We start from the raw sequence: 20,662 nt of genomic DNA, 5'->3' as shown, positions 1-20,662 counted from the left end.
TGTAAAAGAAGGAAAGCTATACCCACATTTCTGATGGATAATCATAAATTATATTTATTGAATGCATGGTTGCTATGGGAATATAGAATAAAAACAGGGATGTGTGTGCACTTGGGAAATTTCCAGTCTATTTGGGATTCCAAATAGCCATAGAAACAACTCTACACTTAAGAGGGCCAGAGAAAGCCATCTGCTCTCCTAAAAGCCTTAGGCGAGAAACATTTTGGATGGTCAGGAGCTGAGAGACCAGGGGGTGGGTACAGTACACCCTGAAAATGGATCTGGGGCATGTTCGGGAAGCTCAGAAATGGGATGAAGCCCAGAGGTGCATTAAACAGAAGGGAGAAGAAGGCAATCACAGGAACTGGGGAAGGAAAGTATTCTAGACTGTCCCGAGCAGAAAGTTCATTAGTATGGAATATTGGCAAACCGGAGGAGGACTCCGAGGTAGTAAGTTCGAAGGAATGCATGAAGATAACCGTGCTGTCAGTCTTGGTGACATCATAAGTAGGAAGGAAGTGTTGTTTTTCCTCCTTTTTGTAGGTTCCAGCGCATGACAACCTTCCGTTGTCAGCAAGTAATTGAATGGCAGATATGGGATCTGAAAACAAATTTGTCCCAAACCCGGAATTTCAGTACCTCCCATTGCATTTTGAAGGTTTGGACTAATAAAATCAGAGCTTAGATTTAAGTTTTAAAGGTAGAGACAAAGACGGCTTTTTTGGCTAAACTTCGTATGCATGTTGTATCTCTCTGTAACGACTGCGTTTCAAACAACATAGCCTGATAGTTGTCAACTTGTCCGGTGGGGTTGTGCTTCAGTCCTCCTAGATAGCAAGATGGCCTTTGGGGACATTCAAGGACTAGAGGACACTAGTGGCATTGAGCCCTGAGTCCAGGGGCGCTAAACATTCTCCAGTGCATAGAATAGCACTTAATGAATGAATGAATGTTTCCTTCGTGTTCTTATTAAAAGCCTATTTCCATCTGAGACAAAAAGCACTCTCATGAGCAGTGAACCAGAAGTCCAGCCAGAAGCTCAGCGTACCAGACAATGGGGATTTGCTACTGGAAACGTTGCAAGGTCCTGATGGGCGAGGAGGGCTGCTCAGGGTGTCAGAACACAGTCTCTGCCCCCGAGGGGTACCCGTCCTGTTAGCGGAGGCGCACGTAAAGGTGTCGCTGCGGTCCAGAGCCACAAGGGCTCTCATGTAGGTATGCACAGTGGTCCTTAGGAGCATGGAGGTTCCTCCCAGTGCAGCATTCTTCCAGGGCTCTGTCGCAACAGATTTCAGAGTCTTGTAGACTGTGCGTGGCAAGGGTTTGAACAAAACAGGAGATTGAGAAGTGTATTAGCTGGTTATGTTAGTAAAGAAGGTAAGTAAATCCTGCCTCGAGGAGACTGGTTTACCAAGAAAAGAAGCATTTGAACCTTGGGGAAATGTCACTGGGACCTTGTTGTGAAATGTGCAAAGATCACGCCACGAGTAGACGAGAAGTGGGAAACCAGGCAAAGACTGTGTCTCTGGGGAACGGCCTCGTACTAGGTGGAACTTGATGTCAAAAATGTAAAACAAGAAAAAAAAAAACCTGATGAGAATTGGATTTGGCAGGAGGAAAGCGCTTTGACCTTAGGAAGCTTTGTGAAACAGAAGCAGGTAACTAAAATGGAGTTCTTAGGCTGATGCTGTTAGATAAGCTGCATGGGCCAGTCAGCGAGCCTCCCCAGCACAGGGTTCATGTCTATTCCTCTGTGTCCCCACCTGGCACAGGACACATTTTTTTGTTGACTGAATGATGAATGAATGAATTGGAGACATTCCAGAGGTGAGCAGGTTCTCAGGAATACGTACAAAGAGAGTTGGGGATAACTTCACTGTGTCAATGGCAGAACACAGCTGAGATGGGAATTGTACAGGTCAGGTACAGAGGCCGTTTTATTCACAATGCATGTTTCCTCCCTAATCAGTCAACCGAAAGCATGTGAATGTTTTTGGCTACAAACTTAGTGATGGTTTTGTACGAAGCCGACACGTTGTGTGTGTGTGTGTGTGTGTGTGTGTGCATGTACCAACTGTTAGTATGCCTAATTTGTTTGGTCTATTCATGTGGAAATTTCTTAAAAGTAATGGATGCTGCAAGGTTTGGGGAAAACTGTTTGAGTGCTTACATCAAAACTGTATTTTCTCCTGATAGTTTGAGCTGTGGTTTGAAAAGCATAAATGTGGCCTTCTGTTTGCAGGGTCTGCTTTCTGTCCTCTCCTCAGACATTAAAGTGACTTCTAATTGCCCCTCTTCAACTGAGTCCTGGAAGAATAGCAATGATTCACAAGTGTTGGTAAAGTGCTACTGAAATCTGGAAAGTATTTACTGCAATTGTTTGGACTTTCTAAGATCAGACCTTCAGTGGATGTGGTAGAATGGGAAGAAAAGAGAGAACGTTTCTAACTGGCAACAGCATTTCTTAGAAATTGTTAGGCAAGAAGCTGGACGCAAATGGTTTTCAGAAATATATTATTCCAGCATAAATCTACTTTTAAAAATGCCATTAGTCCCAATAAAATGTAAGCGTGGTTTAAAAGCCGGAGAGCTTTGGGGCGCCTGGGTGGCGCAGTCGGTTAAGCGTCCGACTTCAGCCAGGTCACGATCTCGCGGTCCATGAGTTCGAGCCCCGCGTCAGGCTCTGGGCTGATGGCTCGGAGCCTGGAGCCTGGAGCCTGTTTCCGATTCTGTGTCTCCCTCTCTCTCTGCCCCTCCCCCGTTCATGCTCTGTCTCTCTGTCCCAAAAATAAATTAAAAAAAAAAAAGTTGAAAAAAAAATTAAAAAAAAAAAAAGCCGGAGAGCTTTGCACTCTGTCTGCTGTCGGCATGATACAGTCATATTGTCTGCTACCCCAAAGCTCCTACTGTGTCCCGAATTCTGAAGACATTTAATTCCACCAACTATGGCAAGATTCTGTCACCCACGCCATCCTGGGGCTAGCGCTACACAGGTGCATTATGGGAAAGCTTCATCTTCTTCTGAAGCATCAGCTATTGGTTGTTGCCTTAGGGAGAATGAGAAGCTCGATGTGTGTCTTTCGGTTGGAGTGACAAGTTTTGTGACTCTCCATATTTCTGTGACCACCGTATCCTTAATTTTTTTTGTTACAAATGTAAAAAAAAAAAATCTAGAAATGAAAATCTCTCCATTATTTCTCCACGATGCCCATTCCGGGTCCCCAGAAATAAGAAAGGCACACGATTTTGTGTATAGTGCTGTCGCTTACAGATTTTAGCTTGAACATAGGTTCCTGGAGATTATATTCGCTGACATTCTCGGTGTAGAAACAATGTCAGAACACCAGCCTATGGGGAAATCCAGCTTTTGTATTTTACCTGCTCATAAATATTTTGGTTTATATATGCCCATCAGTGGTTGCAAGTGTGTGATCTCTGGGCTCCATACAGCCCCCAAACATACTTTGTATGGCTTGTCCAGTGTTTAAAAAAATACCTATGGATCAATTGCCGACACTGAAAATGGAGATATTTCACACAAAAACCTGGGGTCTGGCTAATCTTGAAAAATAGGAAGACCAGCAACTGTGAAGACACATTCCTGTGGGGCAGCAATTGGCCAGACTTGAGCAGTAGCAGCCAATATAGACATATAATCTGCTATTTGCTACGCCTCGTATTACATTCGGCTGGCTGCATTTACTTGTGGTACCTGCTGTCCCTGTAAACATACAGAGCTGAGTTTGCAACTCTAATCTCTAAGTATCAGATTTGAGAACCAAGAATATTGTAGGCTGGGTGACCATATAATTAATCGTCCAAGATAAGACACTTAGAGAATAAAAAGTAGTCCTGTTGGTATTTACACAGGTACAACAGGCACAAACGAGGATATATAGTCTCCCTATTTATAGATCACTTTATTCAGTCACCTCATTTGATTAATGAGAAAGCGGAGACCTAGAAAGAGGAAGTAATTTGCCTATAGTCACCAAGTAAACTAATGGCAAAGGTGCCCTAAGTACCCTGATTCCCAGTTCACTGCTTTCTCCAATATAATGTCTTCTATATAATAAGTATAAGCACCATATTTTCCTTGAATATATAGATTTTTTTATAGTTAATAATTATCACATGGCTAATTTCCTGTGAGTGTACAAGCTGGTAGTTTATATCATCAATAACATTTCTTTTATAAATGTAGTTTATTATGGGCTATCGTGTATCTAGAGATGTTTAAACCATTGGTAGGCTTGAGAGCTTAAGAGTAGACCCAAGAAAAGCGTCTCATTTTATTAAATACAGTAAGAGATACATTCAGAAGTGCTAATTGTCTGGATTTTAAAACAATCTTTTAATGTTTATTTTTGAGAGACAGAGACAGAGTGTGAGCGGGGGAGGGGCAGAGAGCAAGAGGGAGACAGAGAATCAGAAACAGGCTCCAGGCTCTGAGCTGTCAGCACAGAGCTCGATGCAGGGCTTGAACTCAGGAACAGGGAGATCATGACCTGAGTCGAAGTCAGGTGCTTAACCGCTGAGCCACCCAGGCACCTCTGGATTTTTTTTTTTTTTCAACGTTTTTTTTTTTTTTTTTTTTTTAATTTATTTTTGGGACAGAGAGAGACATAGCATGAACGGGGGAGGGGCAGAGAGAGAGAGAGAGAGACACAGAATCGGAAACAGGCTCCAGGCTCCGAGCCATCAGCCCAGAGCCTGACGCGGGGCTCGAACTCACGGACCGCGAGATCGTGACCTGGCTGAAGTCGGACGCTTAACCGACTGCGCCACCCAGGCGCCCCTGGATTTTTTTTTTTTAAGCCGCCATTAAGTAAGCATCCCATAACTAGCTTGTGAAAAACATTGTATATTGACTTTTTGATCATTGACTATTGGCCGGTATGTCTTCAAGAGATGGCCAACATCCCCAATTCCCCAGTCCTTGACCAGCTGTTTCTTTGTTGAGTTTCCAACAAGGGATTCCAAGGGATATTTGTACACAGAACACTCCAGATGAGACCAGTGCATGCTATGAATCACTTGCTCGGAATGTGGCCCCAAATTCCTGTCTGGTATCCCATCCTAGACCACACGTGAGTCTTAGAGGCACCTCTTAGCCTATCATGAAGGCTTAGGCCAAAGGCTAGCCTGAGAAGTCTCCTTCAGGGTACCCCTTTCTCCAGTGCCCCACTTGGCTCTCGTGTGTTCTTCCAAGAGACCTTGCAAGCAGCAGACCATGCTTAGCAGGTCAGCTGCACAAGCTAGACAGACAGAAAGAAAGAAGCCTTTCTTGCCAAGACCTAAAACAGAGCTAGCCTAAGTCACTTCATTCTAGACTTCCCTCCCCTTGGAATGTATTGTGGTCCCAATGAATTTCTCAGATGAGGAACCATTACCCAAGCAGGAGACATGGCCAGGGCACCTTTTACCCCGTTGGCCTTGTATAGTTAGGGAGAGCCAAGAAAAAGTCAGTGTCCTGGAGGGACTCCTTTTTCTTTGACTTTTGTCAGACCTTCTTTTCCATAGAGTAGTTTGACGGAGGCGGGGACCAGTGACCAATCATGATAAACCTTTCGATTGAAAATGTAAGCTGCACGTGGGTAATTTTTTCTCTGATGCACCTCAGTAAACCTGTTTTCTAAGTGGGCCCACTCCACATGCATGAAACAGACCCCTAAACACGTGTGTTCAGCAGTGACGTGTGGCTGCTGAGCCTTTGAAGTGCTGGTATGAGTAAAATATAGTATTCAATTAATTTCTTTTTTTACTCTGTGATGCGATGACTAGAAAAGCTAAAAATTACCTGTCGCTCACATTATATTTCTAGTGGATAGAGCCGTTCTAGAGGCATATGTTCTGCGTGTAAGTGAAGTAAGATTCAGTTGGGTGCTTAAGTGGTACCACGGCGACTTCTTGCCATTAGAAGTCGGAAAGGAGGGCAGTTTGCCAGTTGTTTCTTAATGCAAGGCTTGTTTATTAGCAAGGGCTTCCGTCAGGTAGAAACATCTGGTACAGGTGCAGAAGGGCCTTTACATTTACGTTGATACGAGAACATGGTGAAAGCATTCAGTGCTTCTTTCTATAAATCAGGCCAGTTTTTTTTTTTTTTTTAAGTTTAATTTATTTTGAGAGACAGCATGAGCGGGGGAGGGGCAGAGAGGGAAGGGCAGAGAGAGGGAGGGGCAGAGAATCCCAAGCAACCTCAACACTGTCAGCGCAGAGCCCGATGTGGGGCTCGGACTCATGACCCGTGAGATCATGACCTGCGCTGAAACCGAGAGTCAGAGGCTTAACTGACTGAGCCACCCAGGCGCCCCTAAATCAGGCTAGTATTTAAAAGGACTAACCCCCTCCCCCGCATCTTCTACAGTCTTGGTTCCTGCGTAGCTCTTTGCCTCCCAGAACCCCGAGGGGGCGCCTGTTCTGACACCAGCTGGCTCTTAAGCTCGTATGCCGAACCATGCAGAAGGCACTTGGGTTCATACAACGCCAGCTGTGGGTCCCATATGGAAAATCCATACCATATACATATGTATAGAGTATTTCTGACACCAGAAGGAGTGTAGAAGAGCGTGTAACTCATCTAGCTTTATCTTTTCCTTGCCTTTGAACATTTTAATCATCGAAACATCTTTAGGCTATAAATAGAACATGTAGTGAGACAATTCTGAGTTAAAACCAAATATGTACTTTTGTTTTGATATGGACATAGGGCTGTGTATGGATGTATGAAAATGTAGGTTGAACGTTTGGATACAGATGGGTTTGACTTTCCAATCAAATGTGTGGAGAAGAATGTATAAATGAATGGATATGGTATGTGTCAGTCTGCTCAAGCAGGGTTTTTCATATTTGAAGCAGAGATTTCCTCCTTCTATAAATAGTTGGAGAGAAAGTTCTGTTTCTGCTTCCGTCTGGTTTAGGTGCAGAGTTCACTTAGATGGCTGCCAAAGAGCGATGGAGAAAGTTACTCTCTTGACTGAGCCCCGCCTCGGCGACTTGCCTCTCCTACCCCAAGGAGCATGGGTCCATGGCCCTGGTGTAGGGATGGCGCCCCCTGGAGCCAGCCTTCAAGCTGTATTTTCCTTTGGAGTAACCTCTTTCCTTCTTCTTTTCCTTCCACCTCTTCCAGGCAGGACAGGGCTGCTTGCTGATCTCTTGCCCAGTTTTGCTGTGGAGATTATGCCAGGTATTCACTCATTTAACTCTTTATTTGCTTAATGTGCTGTCACTCCATCTGTCTTGCTTCTGCATTAGTCGCTAATTGCTCCTTTAATTTGTTTGCACATTTGTCTGTATTATTTCTGTGTTCTTTTCCAGGATGAACTGAGCCCAATGGAAGAGCCTTTAGACTGTATTTCTTCTATTAGTAGGTCCTAAAAGGATAATGATTAAAAATAAGCTGCAAGGGGGACCCAGTCCTTCAATGTCAGGTGTGCAGGCTCTTTGGCAAACTCCATAACCATTCAGTATCTCCGCTGTCCCCAGGCAGCTAGAAGTATCCCTAACACAAAGTTATTATTTATCTGCATTTCCTTATTCCCTAAGTTATATGTTTACCCATTCATTAGTGTATGACCATGTTACCCTGAATTGCCTTTTGTAACTTTACCAAAACAGTTTTTCAAGCCTTATGAAGTCAGTACACCCCTCCTTCCTTGAAAAGTACATACTTACAGACCGACATTGCTTTGTATACAATTTCGGGGGCTCCTTGGGCCCCATAAGTCCCTGGAATCCATGGACCATATGTCAGGGAAACCCCAGATGCACAGCTCTGTCATTTTATGTAGCTTAAGTTGAATGCACCAGCCTAGACAAGCCAACATGCGTTCAGTGCAACACTATAGTCTGTAATGGAAGGAGGTTCCATGAGAAACAGGAATGAACTATGGGAAAGGACATATCCAAACTCAGAGAATACTAAAGACTATGATTCATTCTTGCTTTGGAGGGCTACTGCCAAAGGGTTGAGAGCTGCATAATAGTTGGGAGCAACGGAGAGATACAGACTATTCCCGGCCATAGGTTTTGACTTTATTCAGGTTTTAAAACATCCAAAGCCTTCACAGTTGAATTTCACTAATTATTCTTCCACGAATTCTCCTGTTTTGCCGTTAGCTGGCCAACCCAAATATAAACATGCTTCCTGTTGATGTTGACCCCAGGGACACAAATAGGTATCTCTTTGTGATCCCCCTTATCCAGAGTGCTGTCAGCTTGTACTCGTTTGTTCATCACCCGCAAACATATACATACAATGTTACGAAGCATCGCTTCAAACTAGATGTTATGTTCCCCCAGTCCCAGGAAAGAGTTACTGTATTTTTCATATCTGGTCCTGGTCCCTTGAATATCCCTCCCTTTTGACTCCAAGAATCCTTGCATGGATAACATTCTTTTGTTTCTCCAAGGTAACCTGCCAGTCCTTTATCTTTGGCTGCTTGACCCAAGACCGTTGTAGCCACTGTGCCACAACACTCATCTAATCCTCGGAGCTCATATCTGTCTCCAGCGACAGAATGTTACTGGGTTATTGCTAAGGTCCAGGACAAAGCCCTGAGCTATCTATGGTCCTCAGCAGGAATGTTTTCCAGACCATTCTCAGCAGGCGCAGGGCCTTCTCATTTCCTCACTGAAGAGATGGTGACCTGGTTAATTTGAATGGGGATGAGTGGATGGGGTGACGAGGGACGTTTCAGCAAATATAAGTTGTTGGTTTTTTTCTCTGAGGAAACTGTGTTCTAGACAAAGGTCAAATAATTTTATCATTATCGCAAAACCCTTTAACAAAAATGTCATAGTCTCAAGCTCCAACTGAATGTCCATTTAATTGAAAGAACATTTAATAACCAAAATTCAAGAAAAACAATATATACTTAAAGTTCATTGTAAAGGGACTTTTTGGTAGGCGGCTTTCGATCAAAATGAATTACTTTGATTTTTTTGACTTTTAAAGGAACTCATGGCTCACTCTAGTCTGTCCAGCCTATAGGAAGTTGGGTCCTATAGCCAAATCCCAAAAGCGTGACACAAAGTCACTCGAAGGTCACAGTCATTTTTATCTAAGCCAAATGGAATTTGTTTCCCTTCTCTTAATCTTTTGGATGAGCAAATGCGCTAGAAGTTGTGGGCATCCTCTGGTAGAGGTGGGAAAATAACAGGAGTTAACAAACATAGCCAGTATAGTCCTCAAAGCCCTGAGCCATTTTCCCCGCAGCTACGCTGGCTATTCTGCATGGTCAACCTGAGTGTGATCAAACCGAGCCATTCTTGGGGGCGTGGCGACATCATATTCTCCACCTGAGTCTTTGTCTCTAGATTTCTCTAGCCATGGTTTGTTCCACAGGTTTTGTTCCAGAAGGTTTTGATCTCAGCCTTGATGCTGAGTCCGGGAAGGGTGTTACGGGGTGGTCAGCAGGGAAAGTAGATGAACACATAAGGAACCTGGACCACTTAAATATGTGCCGGTTTAGACCGTGGAGACATAGAGAACTTTCTATCAGGACTTATATTTTTATAGGCAAGAGTAACTTGGCCGCAAAAGGAACATATTCACAGAACCCACCTCTTCGTAGCTCAGCAAGCAAGGTTCCTCCTCTCCCCAGCCGGGGAGTCTTTCTGTTCTCGTCCCATATTTGTTCTGACGCTACAGTTGATACTGTGAACCTTTTGCCCAGGAGGGGGCCCCGAAGCTCCCCCATCACTTTGTGCTGGTCGTTAGGTGTGCCTGGTAGGACCTAGGCAACCTTCTCCCCTCTTCCCCATGACCCCCCGAACCCTGTGAAGTCTGCACTTCTCCCTCTCAGAGTGCCCCCTGAGTTTGGGGGCTCCGTGCCCTGTTACGAGGTACTCCCCCAGATCCCTCCCGCCCGCTCCTCCCACAGTAGACAGCCATGAGAGTGTGCCTGTCCCGACAGCGGGCCACCTCAACCGTGGGTTTCTCTGTGCGTCCTTCCAGAGTGGGTGTTTGTTGGCCTGGTGATCCTGGGAATCTTCCTCTTCTTCGTCCTGGTGGGGATCTGCTGGTGCCAGTGCTGCCCTCACAGCTGCTGTTGCTACGTCCGCTGCCCATGTTGTCCAGATTCCTGCTGCTGCCCGCAGGCCTGTGAGTAAAGTGACTAGTGGGGAGATGTAGAATGATCGCGAGAAATGTCACCTCACCATCAGACAGCTGTGTACCCTGAGTTCCTTCTCCGCCTCCTTTCCTTCCACCTTAAAAGTTGGTTGTTCCAGGCTCACACCTCTGCTGGGAGCCCCCGGCATCCTGAGATGCCCATTGCTGTTTGCCTTCTCACCTGCCTGCACCTCTCCATACTTCTCATCCACACCAGTCACCCCTGCGTTTGCGACTCTCATTGGCACTATTGATGAAAGGAAGGGCAGCTTCCAGATGTCAGGTTGTGGGTAAGGCTTTTGTCCTCTCTTCAGGCCCTCAAGCTAGAGGAAAGGCCGTGCCTCTCGGATGCAGAGAACTCCTCTTTTAACAAGCAGAGTATGCAGACCGCAGCCTTTGAGTACCATCCAGCCACGGATGAGTTTTATTTATTCCCGTGACAAAATGGTCCACAAAGGGACCAGTCCTTACTTGGGGATTCACGATTTTACCTGAATGGCTGAGCCCGTGTAGCCACCAAGTTGGGCACCCCGGCCATAAGCCAAATACATCTTGAAGGAGAAAGATATACGTGCATCTTTAATATTCTTAGGATTAAAGCAGTTTCCAGGAGGAGTCAGGTTATTTGCTCTGCCTTTGAGATCACAGAGCAGGGCCAGGTGCAAGCTCATTACCTGCTCTGCCTCTCTAGAAGAGGTGTGGGGTCCTCCTGGAACCCAGGAGGGTGGCATGGTGCTAGGCCTCCTCCGGAGCGACGGAGGCAGCCTACAGACAGTGTGGTTAGCAACGGGCCGTGCCGTCACCGCTGACTGCCATGACAGCTCCTAGTACTGGTTAATTACTCAGTTGCCAGGTACTAAACACTGTAATTCCTTATGTCATTGCTTTTGGTGGAGCTGGAGGAGTCCAAGGGGGTGGGGGAGAGTGGTTCTGATGAGTCAGTTCAGGCCTAGGAGAACACACACACACACACACACACACACACAGAGGCACACATCCAAGAGCTCCCGTAAGCGCATCCTCAGGGAGTTTTGGTGTGAGGGTTGTGGAGGGTGGGACAATAATATAATCTCTTTTGCTCTTCATCTCCCTCCACAGTGTATGAAGCAGGGAAAGCAGCAAAGGCCGGGTACCCTCCCTCTGTCTCCGGTGTCCCCGGCCCTTACTCCATCCCCTCTGTCCCCTTGGGAGGAGCCCCCTCATCTGGCATGCTGATGGACAAGCCGCATCCACCTCCCCTGGCACCAAGTGACTCCACTGGAGGAAGCCACAGTGGTAAATGTAGTTCCAGACCGCCCTGCCCCATGCTCCTCTCTGGCTTCCGCTCTGGTTCCTTCCTGATAAGAACCATCAGCTCAGTGATTCTTCTTTGGAAAGTGACGGTCTCCATTCCAGAAGTGGGATCTCTCTAGCTCTATCAGATGTCATCTGGAACGCATGTCAGGCTCTCCAAGGGCTGCAGGATATAGCTGCCCCTGCTTTCTTCCCAGACTCCTCAGTAACTAAGATGATGAGGAAAAGAGGCAAGGTACCCATTGCATGTTGGTCATCCAGTGAATAAATAGTTCTTTCAGCCCTACCTAGGGTTCAGGACTGTTGCACTACAGTAGGTACTGTGAGGAACACTAAGAAGTTTAGGACACGGTTTGCCCAGGAAGCGGTACGGCCCAGCCAGGGAGAGACAATAGACTTTTATTAGGACGATTAGATGCTGTAAAGAGTATGGTGCTGGGAATTCAAAGGATAAAGAGCTGAAGCAGTTACAGAGTGTTCAGGGAAGAGGTGGATTTGAGCTGGGCCTAGAAGAACACAAAGGAAAAGGAGAGCAGACAGCAGGTTGCTGGGCACCCCCAGGAAGGACACATGGTGGAAGCCTGGGGCTGGAAGAACAGGGTGTGTGTTTGACAGTCTCCAGCTTGGCTGACTGGAAGAAAGTGGGAGGCTTTGATGGAGCCTCACCCAGGTGAGGGAGGGCCTTGAAACCCCTTCAGGAGAGCCGGGACCTGATGCCGTAAGGGAGTCGGAGCCACTGCAGGCAGGTTCCTGAGTTCTTGGAGAGGTGCTGTGCTAACAAGGCAAGTGGGAACGGAAGAGAGTGGGATCAGCGATCCCGGGCTGAGAGGTGACTGAAGCCGTTCAGGGGGTGTGAGAGCATCTGGGTCGTGATGGAGGCCATGGAAGTTGAAATGAGCAGGTAAATCTGAGAGATACTTCGAAAGAGGAAGCAGGTATGACTTTAGGGAATGCAGGAAAGGGGAGGCTTCAGGATGAGTGCAAGCTGTCCAGTGATGCACACCATAGACAGAATTAAGTAATTGGTAGGGAGAGCTTATTTGGATGGAGATGAGCCCTGGTATTTAGGGCATGATGCATTCGTGGTTATTGGCGAGGGCACAGGGGTAGCAGGGGTGGAGAGACATTAAAATGTAGCTTTCCGGGAGGTGTCTGAACAGGATTACAGAGTAGTAACGATTAGACGTGTGTGAAGTATATTTGGAAGGTAACTTAAATCCCTAGGTGTGGATGAGCCAGCAGGGTTGGTAAAACAGACACTTCTCCCCTGGAGGTATCCGGACTTCCTTCAGTGGGTGCGGGAAGAGTATCCGGCCCACTGAATGACCTGTCCGTGCTGGACCCTGGAAGGAGTGGATATCTTCAGTGAGTAATTGGTATTTGTGGGGGTTTTTTTTGTTTTTTTTTTTTTTCCCCTCTCCCTGGAACTATTAGTAGAATTCTGACGTCTGAGCCTGGGAATGAGTCACAGACTGAGAAGTAAAAGTTAATGATCAAGGACACACAGAGAATTGGAGAGATAAAGACAATATAGTTCATTTCTCCCAAGGATGGAATGGGAAAGGAGACGTTAATGGAACTTGTCTCATAATCGGTTTGTGGCTTCCCCTTTCTCCAGTCTTTTTATCCTTCCTTCCCACCAGAACCCATTCCCTCTTACTTTTTGGAAATGGATTCTCGTAATGAAATGATTCTTACTCATAGGGTGACAGATGCTTCCTCTCTCCTGATTTCAACCTTTTTCTGGTTCCTGCCATACTAACCAAATGCAATTAGAGGTGGCTTGAGGGGGCGCCTGGGTGGCTCAGTCGGTTGAGTGTCCGACTTCGGCTCAGGTCACGATCTCACAGTTCGTGAGTTCGAGCCCCACGTCGGGCTCTGTGCTGACAGCTCAGAGCCTGGAGCCTGCTTCGGATTCTGTGTCTCCCTCTCTCTGTCCCTCCCCCGCTTTGCACCGTCTCTCTCAAAAAAATGAATAGATGTTTAAAAAAAAAAACGTTTAAGAAAAAAAGAAATGGCTTGAAACATAGGAACACTTATTATTTCACAGAGCAAGAAATCCCAAGGAAAAGTGGCTCCGGGGGTTGCTTAATCGATCAGTTCAGGTAGCACCACTGAAGGACTGAGTTCTTTATAGCTTTTGTTCTGTCCTTCCAAGCTGGCTCCCCTTATGATCCTGTGGTGACTGCCATAGTTCCAGGTACTAAATGCATTCAGAGATAGATATGCTTCTCCCTTGTGCTGCTTTTCTCAAGAGTGAGGAAACCTTTTCCAGAAGCCCCTCCCCCTTCTAACAGACTTCTCGGTGGTTTTATTGGCAAGAATTGTGTCCTGTGCCCATTTCTATACCAGATTGGCTTGAACTAATCGAGACGCATCTCTTAGGCCAAAAACACCTGATCACCTTGGAAATGAACAAAATCAGGGTTCTGTTAGCCAGCAAAAAGGGGAAGATGCACAACCAATGTTAGCCACAGCTAGTCTGGCCCAGGTTGTCATTGTCTGGTTCACTGAGTCAGGATAGCATTCCTCATGACCCCTAGTGGGCACATTTCTGTCCTCATGGCCCCATGGACAGAATTATTGATGGCATTTGGTTATTTGTTAAGAAAAAGGTGGCTTAAGCCAATGTTCTGTGTACATTATTTGTTAAAGAACGTTAGAGATGTTAAGTGCTGATTTACAAAGATGTAAGTTTAGCCTATTTTATATTTATATGCTAGCTCAATTTTAGGGTAATCATCTAGCAATAGTGATTTTTCAGATTACATTTGTATACAGTGCCCTTTTGAACCCTCTGGGTAGTTGGAAAGGCATCTTTGATGAGCTGTGTGTAGTACAGCCAGTCAGTTACCGACTGGGAGAGAGAAGAGGCGCCTTGATTGCCTCCCCCGTTCTTCTTGGCAGCTATTTGAGACCTCTGTTGCAATAGAAGAACTCTCTCCTCCTGTCCTGCCTTGGACTCAGCCTCTTCAGCTTTGTCAAGGTTCTCTCTTTATTGAGTAGCCCACATTCCATCCCAGTCTCCCCTCCCCTTGCCAGACTGTCTTGCTCTAGAGACTCCTTCCTAGCAGCATTCAAAGCGTGCCTAAATCTCTCCACTAAAATAAAACAACAATTTGCAAAAACCTCGTAGTCCTTGGATGTTGCTCCCCTACCCCTTTTCTCCTCTTCACAGCTGAACTCCTTCAACGTTTCGGATGTTTCATGTCTCCATTTCCTCCGCTTTTCGCCAACTCCTCGACTAACTTTCCATCTTGCTATCGCTTTCACTACTCCAGAAACAGTGCCTGTGAAGATTGCCTTGTGGCAAATCTAATCAGTGCTTCCCAGTTCTTAACCTCCCTTGACTTCTCAAAGCGTTTGCCACCCCTGCCCTACCCCTCTCTCTTTGCCTTCCCCAACACGTTGGTTAGTAATTTTTCCTACTTATTTCTCTCTACGCTGGCTGGCCTTCCTCCTGTTTTGTCCAAGGTCCTCTCCCTGGGAAATGTTATCTACTCCCACGGCTTCAATCATGTTTTCTATGCTTATGACTCCCAGTCACCGTCTCCAGCCCCTCTCCTGCTCCTCAGTCCCATGTACCCAACTGCCTGGACATCTCACAGGCATTCCAAACTCGGACTCTAGGAAGTCGAATTAGTCTGCTGTTTTTTGACTGCAAACCAACTCCTGCATTTCTTGTCACAACAGGTGGCCCTCTTGTCCACCCGGCAGCCCCAACCAGAAGCAGGGACCTCGTCCTCATCTCTGCCTCACTTCCCTCATCCGGTTGGTCACCAGGTCCCTCGGATTACACCTCAAAATAACCTTGAATCGGTTTACTTTCCTCCACCTGTATTGTGCTATCCTGGTCCCTGCTACCCTCATCTCTCACCTTGATTAATGCAACTATCTCCTACACTGGCTTTCCACAGCTACTCTTGCCTTGTTCTAATTTATTTTCACATCCACCTGGCCTCCCCTCATTCTTCTTACAAAAGAATTGAGTAGGCAAGTAGGGTTTTGAAATGTCATTTTCAAAACTAATAAGGATATGCGTCTATATATATGCCTACTGTATGTATACAGAGGATATGCAAATTTTAAACATCACTTCTCCCACAACTGAGCTGCTATCACCCTGGGGGTGGAATGTGGCAGCTGTTCCATCATCCATAAACAGCCTTACTTAGCTCATTAAGATAGGGTAGGAAAAACAAGGCTATATCCATGGGTATCTGCCTCAGAGACTTCTTCTGCAAGTTTTATAAGTTAGGCTTGGCTGTAAAGGAGAAATTAACTGAAAAGTAGCTGATTTCCAGTCAACTGGGTCAAACACATCAGCTCAACTACTTTAACCATGAGAATTTTTGTAGTTTGGCATCAAAATGAACATCCCAATATTCCCTCCCCGCCAGAACCAAAGTTGCCGAGGCTAATCCATTCAAGGAGTTGAAGTATGAAGAGTCACACCAACCAAAGGACTTGGGCCAGACAGAGCTTGAAAAGATAAATAGATCCCCCATCCATGCTAAACTGAAACATCACTGGGGGCGGGGGGGAAGTCATTTTCCAAAAAGGGCTGGACTTTGGCCAATTGTCCAGGACCTGTCTTTTTAAACTATCACCACACATCAGAGAGTTCTCAGATCTTCAGGCAAATTACAGATAAAAATCAACCTGACACCATTTTACTTGTTTTCATATAAGAAAAATTTGATGCATGCCTACAAATTTTCCCTCACAGAATTTGCTGTCTAGCAAAATGGGCATTGGGGGTTTGTGAATGGAAATAAAACGAGTAAAGAGATACAAAGCAGTGTATGACAAGACTGTTCTCTGATGCAAGCTCAGAGAAGGAAAAGTCTCATCTGCTTGGCGGGATGAAGAGAGGTTTTCTGGTGTTTTAAATGCTCCTGAGCATATATGTGACACAGAGCCAGATTCTGCCAGGATGAGAGAACTTGTTTTCGTTCTAGTGTTAGTGTGCTACACAATCAAACTTACAGTTTTCAGTTGAAAAAAAGAAACCCCTTTTTGCAGGGAGAATGGCCTAGCTTTTTAGCTACTGAAACCAAATAGATGATACCTCTAAAGCGTAAATGTCAATAATTCGTCCTCGTCCTTCTCGGCAAATCGGAGGGATTTAGATTTCTGAAGACATTAGCTGAAGTCAAGGCAGAAAGTATCTATTCTCGTGGAGTCTCTTTATAATGCCAGGATTGGAAGGTGAGACAACTGCCTTCATTCGAGGCTGTAAATAGTTACTGTAACTTTTCAGGGACACGATAACCTGTACATACATCATCAAACCTGTCTCACAAGGAGGAGTGTGATTTGTTATAATGACACAGAAAACAATCTGTGCTCTACTCCAAGTTGCAATTAACGGAGAGGTTTCCAGCTGTTGCTCAGAGAGGCGGCCAGCTCTCACCAGCAGGGGACAGCTGGGACATCGTTCCATAAAGCAACACCTCCCCACCTCCACTTGATCTCAGTATGACTGAATGTTTACCATACAGTGCTTCACATATTTAAAACACCTGGCTGAAGCCATAGCTCAGGTAGGGTAGGCCCCTTCCCTAATGCCTATAGTAACTGCTAGTGTTCTCCTTTAAAAAATAACCATCAATCATGGCAGCAAAACTGACCTAAACCTTGCTGCTCCCTCAGGCTATCGTTCAAGTCCTCCCCTTCCTGGCCAAAACCCTCTCACCAACCAACCACATGGCTGCTTCTGCCTTACAATGCAGTCCCTTGTCACATAGTTTCTATTCCTGATTTCTGTTCATTCGTTCATTCACTCATTCATTCATTCATACAAACACATATTTCTAGGGTCTACAGTGTGCTAGGCTCTGTGCTTGTGCTGGAGATGCAGAGATAGAACCGGTCCTTGTCCTCAGGAAGTTTAGAAGCTAGAGAGGGAAACTCTACAGGAAATACTCTTTCCAAGGAAATCATTACCCCCCACACCACCCTCAGACTAGCACCAATTCAGCTCAAACGTTTATTAAGTGCCTACCAAGCACTGTTCTGGGCTTTACACTGATCTAGAATAAGACTTCTTTTCCTTCGAAAATCTTTGGGAAGATTTTTGGGAAGACATTTATACAAATAATTTGGAACAAACGAGCGTATTGAGGGTCCTAGTGAAACTTCCAAGTAAATGGTTTACAAGAGAGAAATGAGATGGAGAGAGAGAAGAAATAGAACTTCATAGCTATGAGAATCAGAGAAAGCTTTTGGGATGTGGTGCCATTTGAGCTGCCCCTGATAATTACAAGGAACTCAAAGAACTCTACCGATTTGGTCTTCGTTGTCCTCTTTTTTACCTTGTTAAATTTTTTCTATATCTGTCTTCTCTTCCTTGTGAAGAGAAAGGTTGGGAAGATTTAAAGTTGGGGAAGTACTGGTTGCATTTTATAGACATTAAAACCAGGTACTTGATAGGTCATCATTTATTTGAGGCCCCTCAATAAACCAGCCACATGCCTAGCAGTGCCCAGTTCCCTATTTCCTAGCCCTGTGTTTCATCCATCAGACATGACTGCCTCAGAACACACATAGCAGTTCCGTGGGATAATTGCATTTTAATTGAACTGTCTGTACTACTCTGTAAACGCCTCTGCAGAGATGGAAGGAAGAGTGTGTAGCTTGATAAATAAAATCATTCCTGCTAATAATCGCTTCTGCATAAGGATTACGGATCTAACCTCCAGGAGAAGGTGCCACTTCAAAGCGTGTGCTGAGATTCATTAGTTTTGTTGTTTTTTTTTTTTTTTAAGTAATTCCACAATTGGAGATGAATCTGAACTGCCCAGAATGTTCTCATATAGAAAATTGGTGCACCTGCAAATGGGTGTGGGGGCGTTCTTTCAGTTTTCGGTGCCAGGGCTGCGATCAGAGTGCTGCGGAGTGCTGTGTTTTAATCTTCCGTGGACATAGTTTGTGTGTGGGGCTTTGTCCACAGCCAGGGTAAGGTGACCAGAAAGCAGAAAGCGGAGTCCCCTCTGGAGGCACATGCAGTCATGTGGTTTCTTTATGGCATTAGCCCTGCTTTGGGAACAGAGGACGTTGGGGGTTGGGTCACTTTCTTCCATCCCGTTGTAGAGTCCTGACTGGCTAGAATAGGACGACGTCTCAGATCCTCCCACCCAGGGCACACCTACGAGCATTTCCTACTCTGGGCTTTCTCCTCTTGTCTTTCCTACTACCCCTGACTCCTAGGCTCCAGAGAGGCTTCGGTCAGACTACATGGTTCCAGCCCTAGTGCTGCCAGTAATGCTTGAGCAAGTTATGAAATCCCTCTGAATGAGAGTTTTCTCAACCATAAAATGAGGCTGCCGGAACTTCATTAGGGGTTGGGAGGAATGAACGTCCATTAAAGCATTTAGCACTGTACCTAGCACATTTATAGTGCCCAATGAGTGTTGTCTCTTGCCATTATTGTTATGTCCCCATCCCATTCCTTCCCTTCTCTTGTTTCCCTTATCTGTGAAGATTAGACGTGCCCGTGTCTGATCACCCTTGAGGCTGGTATTGGACTTGGCTGATACTTAAGTGATATGGGGCTTCGACAGCCTTTGTATCTGACAACATGAGGGATGGGAATGTAGGAGATGGTGTTCTCTCTCAGGCTTTAGTTTTGTTTCTTATTAAGCCCCGAAAATAACGCCTGCTTGTAACCACGTAGCGGCAGGTTGAATTTATCATGTCTAGAATGTGGTATTCCCTTTCCTAAAAGGAAAATGTTAAAGAAATAAATGGAACCATACTTAGCAATCCATGTGGTTTGCACCTTACGTGGCCCAAATGTATATCATAGTCTCTAATCCCAGTTATGGAGTTTCTGCGTCATCTCTCAGGACACTAGAGGCTTTCAGGCCACCTTTGTCAAGGTCCCTGATGTTTGGGTGTCTGTTTTCTTTCCATGTGCTCCTACCAAGTGAAGATGTGATCCTCAGATGGTATAGAATGATCTGTCTAGAAAGCGGTCTTTTTTTTAGTGTGAGTATACTTCCCTGAGCGTTGAGAAGATGATCTTTAAGTGGAGCTATAGAAGGTCAGAAAGCAGGAAACAGGATTTAACAAGTGACCCAAAATGTCCTGTCATAGAACTTTGTTATTTACCTGCTGTTCCTCCGTTTCCAGGGGCACCATCTGATAAAAGGGATCTCAGGTATGGTTCCATCAGTATAAATATAGATGACTATTTCTGGGTGATTTCAAGAAGAGTTGTTATAAGCGGGGACCATGTTTTTCACTTGGTAAAATAAATGGAGGCCCCCTCCTGCTTTTCTCAGCTCACCTTCCTGTCCTTTCCTTAACAGTTCGCAAAGGCTACCGGATCCAAGCGGACAAAGAGAGAGACTCTATGAAGGTCCTGTACTACGTCGAGAAGGAGCTGGCTCAGTTTGATCCGGCCAGAAGGATGCGAGGCAGATGTGAGCATCTCTTAGTTCCGTGTGATCTGCGCGTCACGCGGGAGTTCAGCGCTGAAGGGGATTCGGGGGTTACCAAACTCGGGCAGCCCTGAGCTCTCAGGGTTAGAACTAGCAAGGGTGCCGGTGACATCCTGAGGACAGTAGCCTCAAGTACACACAAGGGAGAGAAAGGGCTTCTGGTGCGAGGAGTAGAGCAGGTGTGTGTCCCTTGGCTTATGTTGTATCTCTCCATGGAGTAGCCAGCGCTGTTGGGCCTGTGCAGTCCTGGGGTTGGAAATACTTTATTCGAAGAGTCTCTCCCTGCTACTCTCTTTAAAACAGATTCAAAACAATGACAAAAGATGTGCGTTTTTTTCCCAGCACGAAAGCCCCCATCATTGAACAACGGTCCAGCTGCCGACTTGCTAGAGGGGGGGGCCTCGAGGCAAGTGAACCAGCAAGTCTGCCAAATGAATCTACAGAAAGGAGGCCCGACGTTCCTCTGAGATCCCCAGCAGCAGAGACCGAGGGGCTAGCAAAAAGGGTGTCCCTCTCGTCAAGAGAACCTTTAAATCACTGAGTTGCAGGGCCCCAACCTTAACTCACTCGCAGCCCGTTGGACGCTTGGCAGCCGACACGGCTGATTATTTGGCGTGGGTTCCAAATTACCTTCCGTGATGAGGGGCAGCACAGGGCAGGTCTGACGTAGATTCGCTAATTATCAAAAGGGTGCTGGCGGGCCTGGTGGTAAGGTCACAGCGTCTGTCTCTCTTTGAACCCTCCTTGCCTTGGAAGCAAGGAGAGACTCGATAGAATTGTTGGGGAAACAGTCCCAGACTAGAGGCAC

General features: G+C 45.9%; 1 protein-coding gene across 6 annotated transcripts in view; it reads left to right on the top strand.

The window, feature by feature from the left end:
- ILDR2 (immunoglobulin like domain containing receptor 2) overlaps nt 1–20,662 on the top strand; it is a 63,572-nt gene that overhangs the window by 29,693 nt on the left and 13,217 nt on the right. For 3 of the 6 annotated variants that reach the window (XM_058702408.1, XM_058702406.1, XM_058702407.1), the window contains exons 4-7: nt 7,130–7,186; nt 9,959–10,105; nt 11,213–11,389; nt 19,723–19,836. In XM_058702408.1, coding sequence (XP_058558391.1) covers nt 7,130–7,186; nt 9,959–10,105; nt 11,213–11,389; nt 19,723–19,836 — 495 coding nt within the window. The remainder of the gene's footprint in view (nt 1–7,129; nt 7,187–9,958; nt 10,106–11,212; nt 11,390–19,722; nt 19,837–20,662) is intronic. The other 3 variants (XM_058702409.1, XM_058702410.1, XM_058702411.1) reach the window with 3 other exon arrangements.

This window comes from Neofelis nebulosa, chromosome 15 (genome assembly GCF_028018385.1).
Source record: "Neofelis nebulosa isolate mNeoNeb1 chromosome 15, mNeoNeb1.pri, whole genome shotgun sequence".
Classification (NCBI taxonomy): Eukaryota; Metazoa; Chordata; class Mammalia; order Carnivora; family Felidae; genus Neofelis; species Neofelis nebulosa.
The sequence above is the reverse complement of the archived record's forward strand: the minus strand, read 5'-3'. Positions and strand labels throughout refer to the sequence as shown.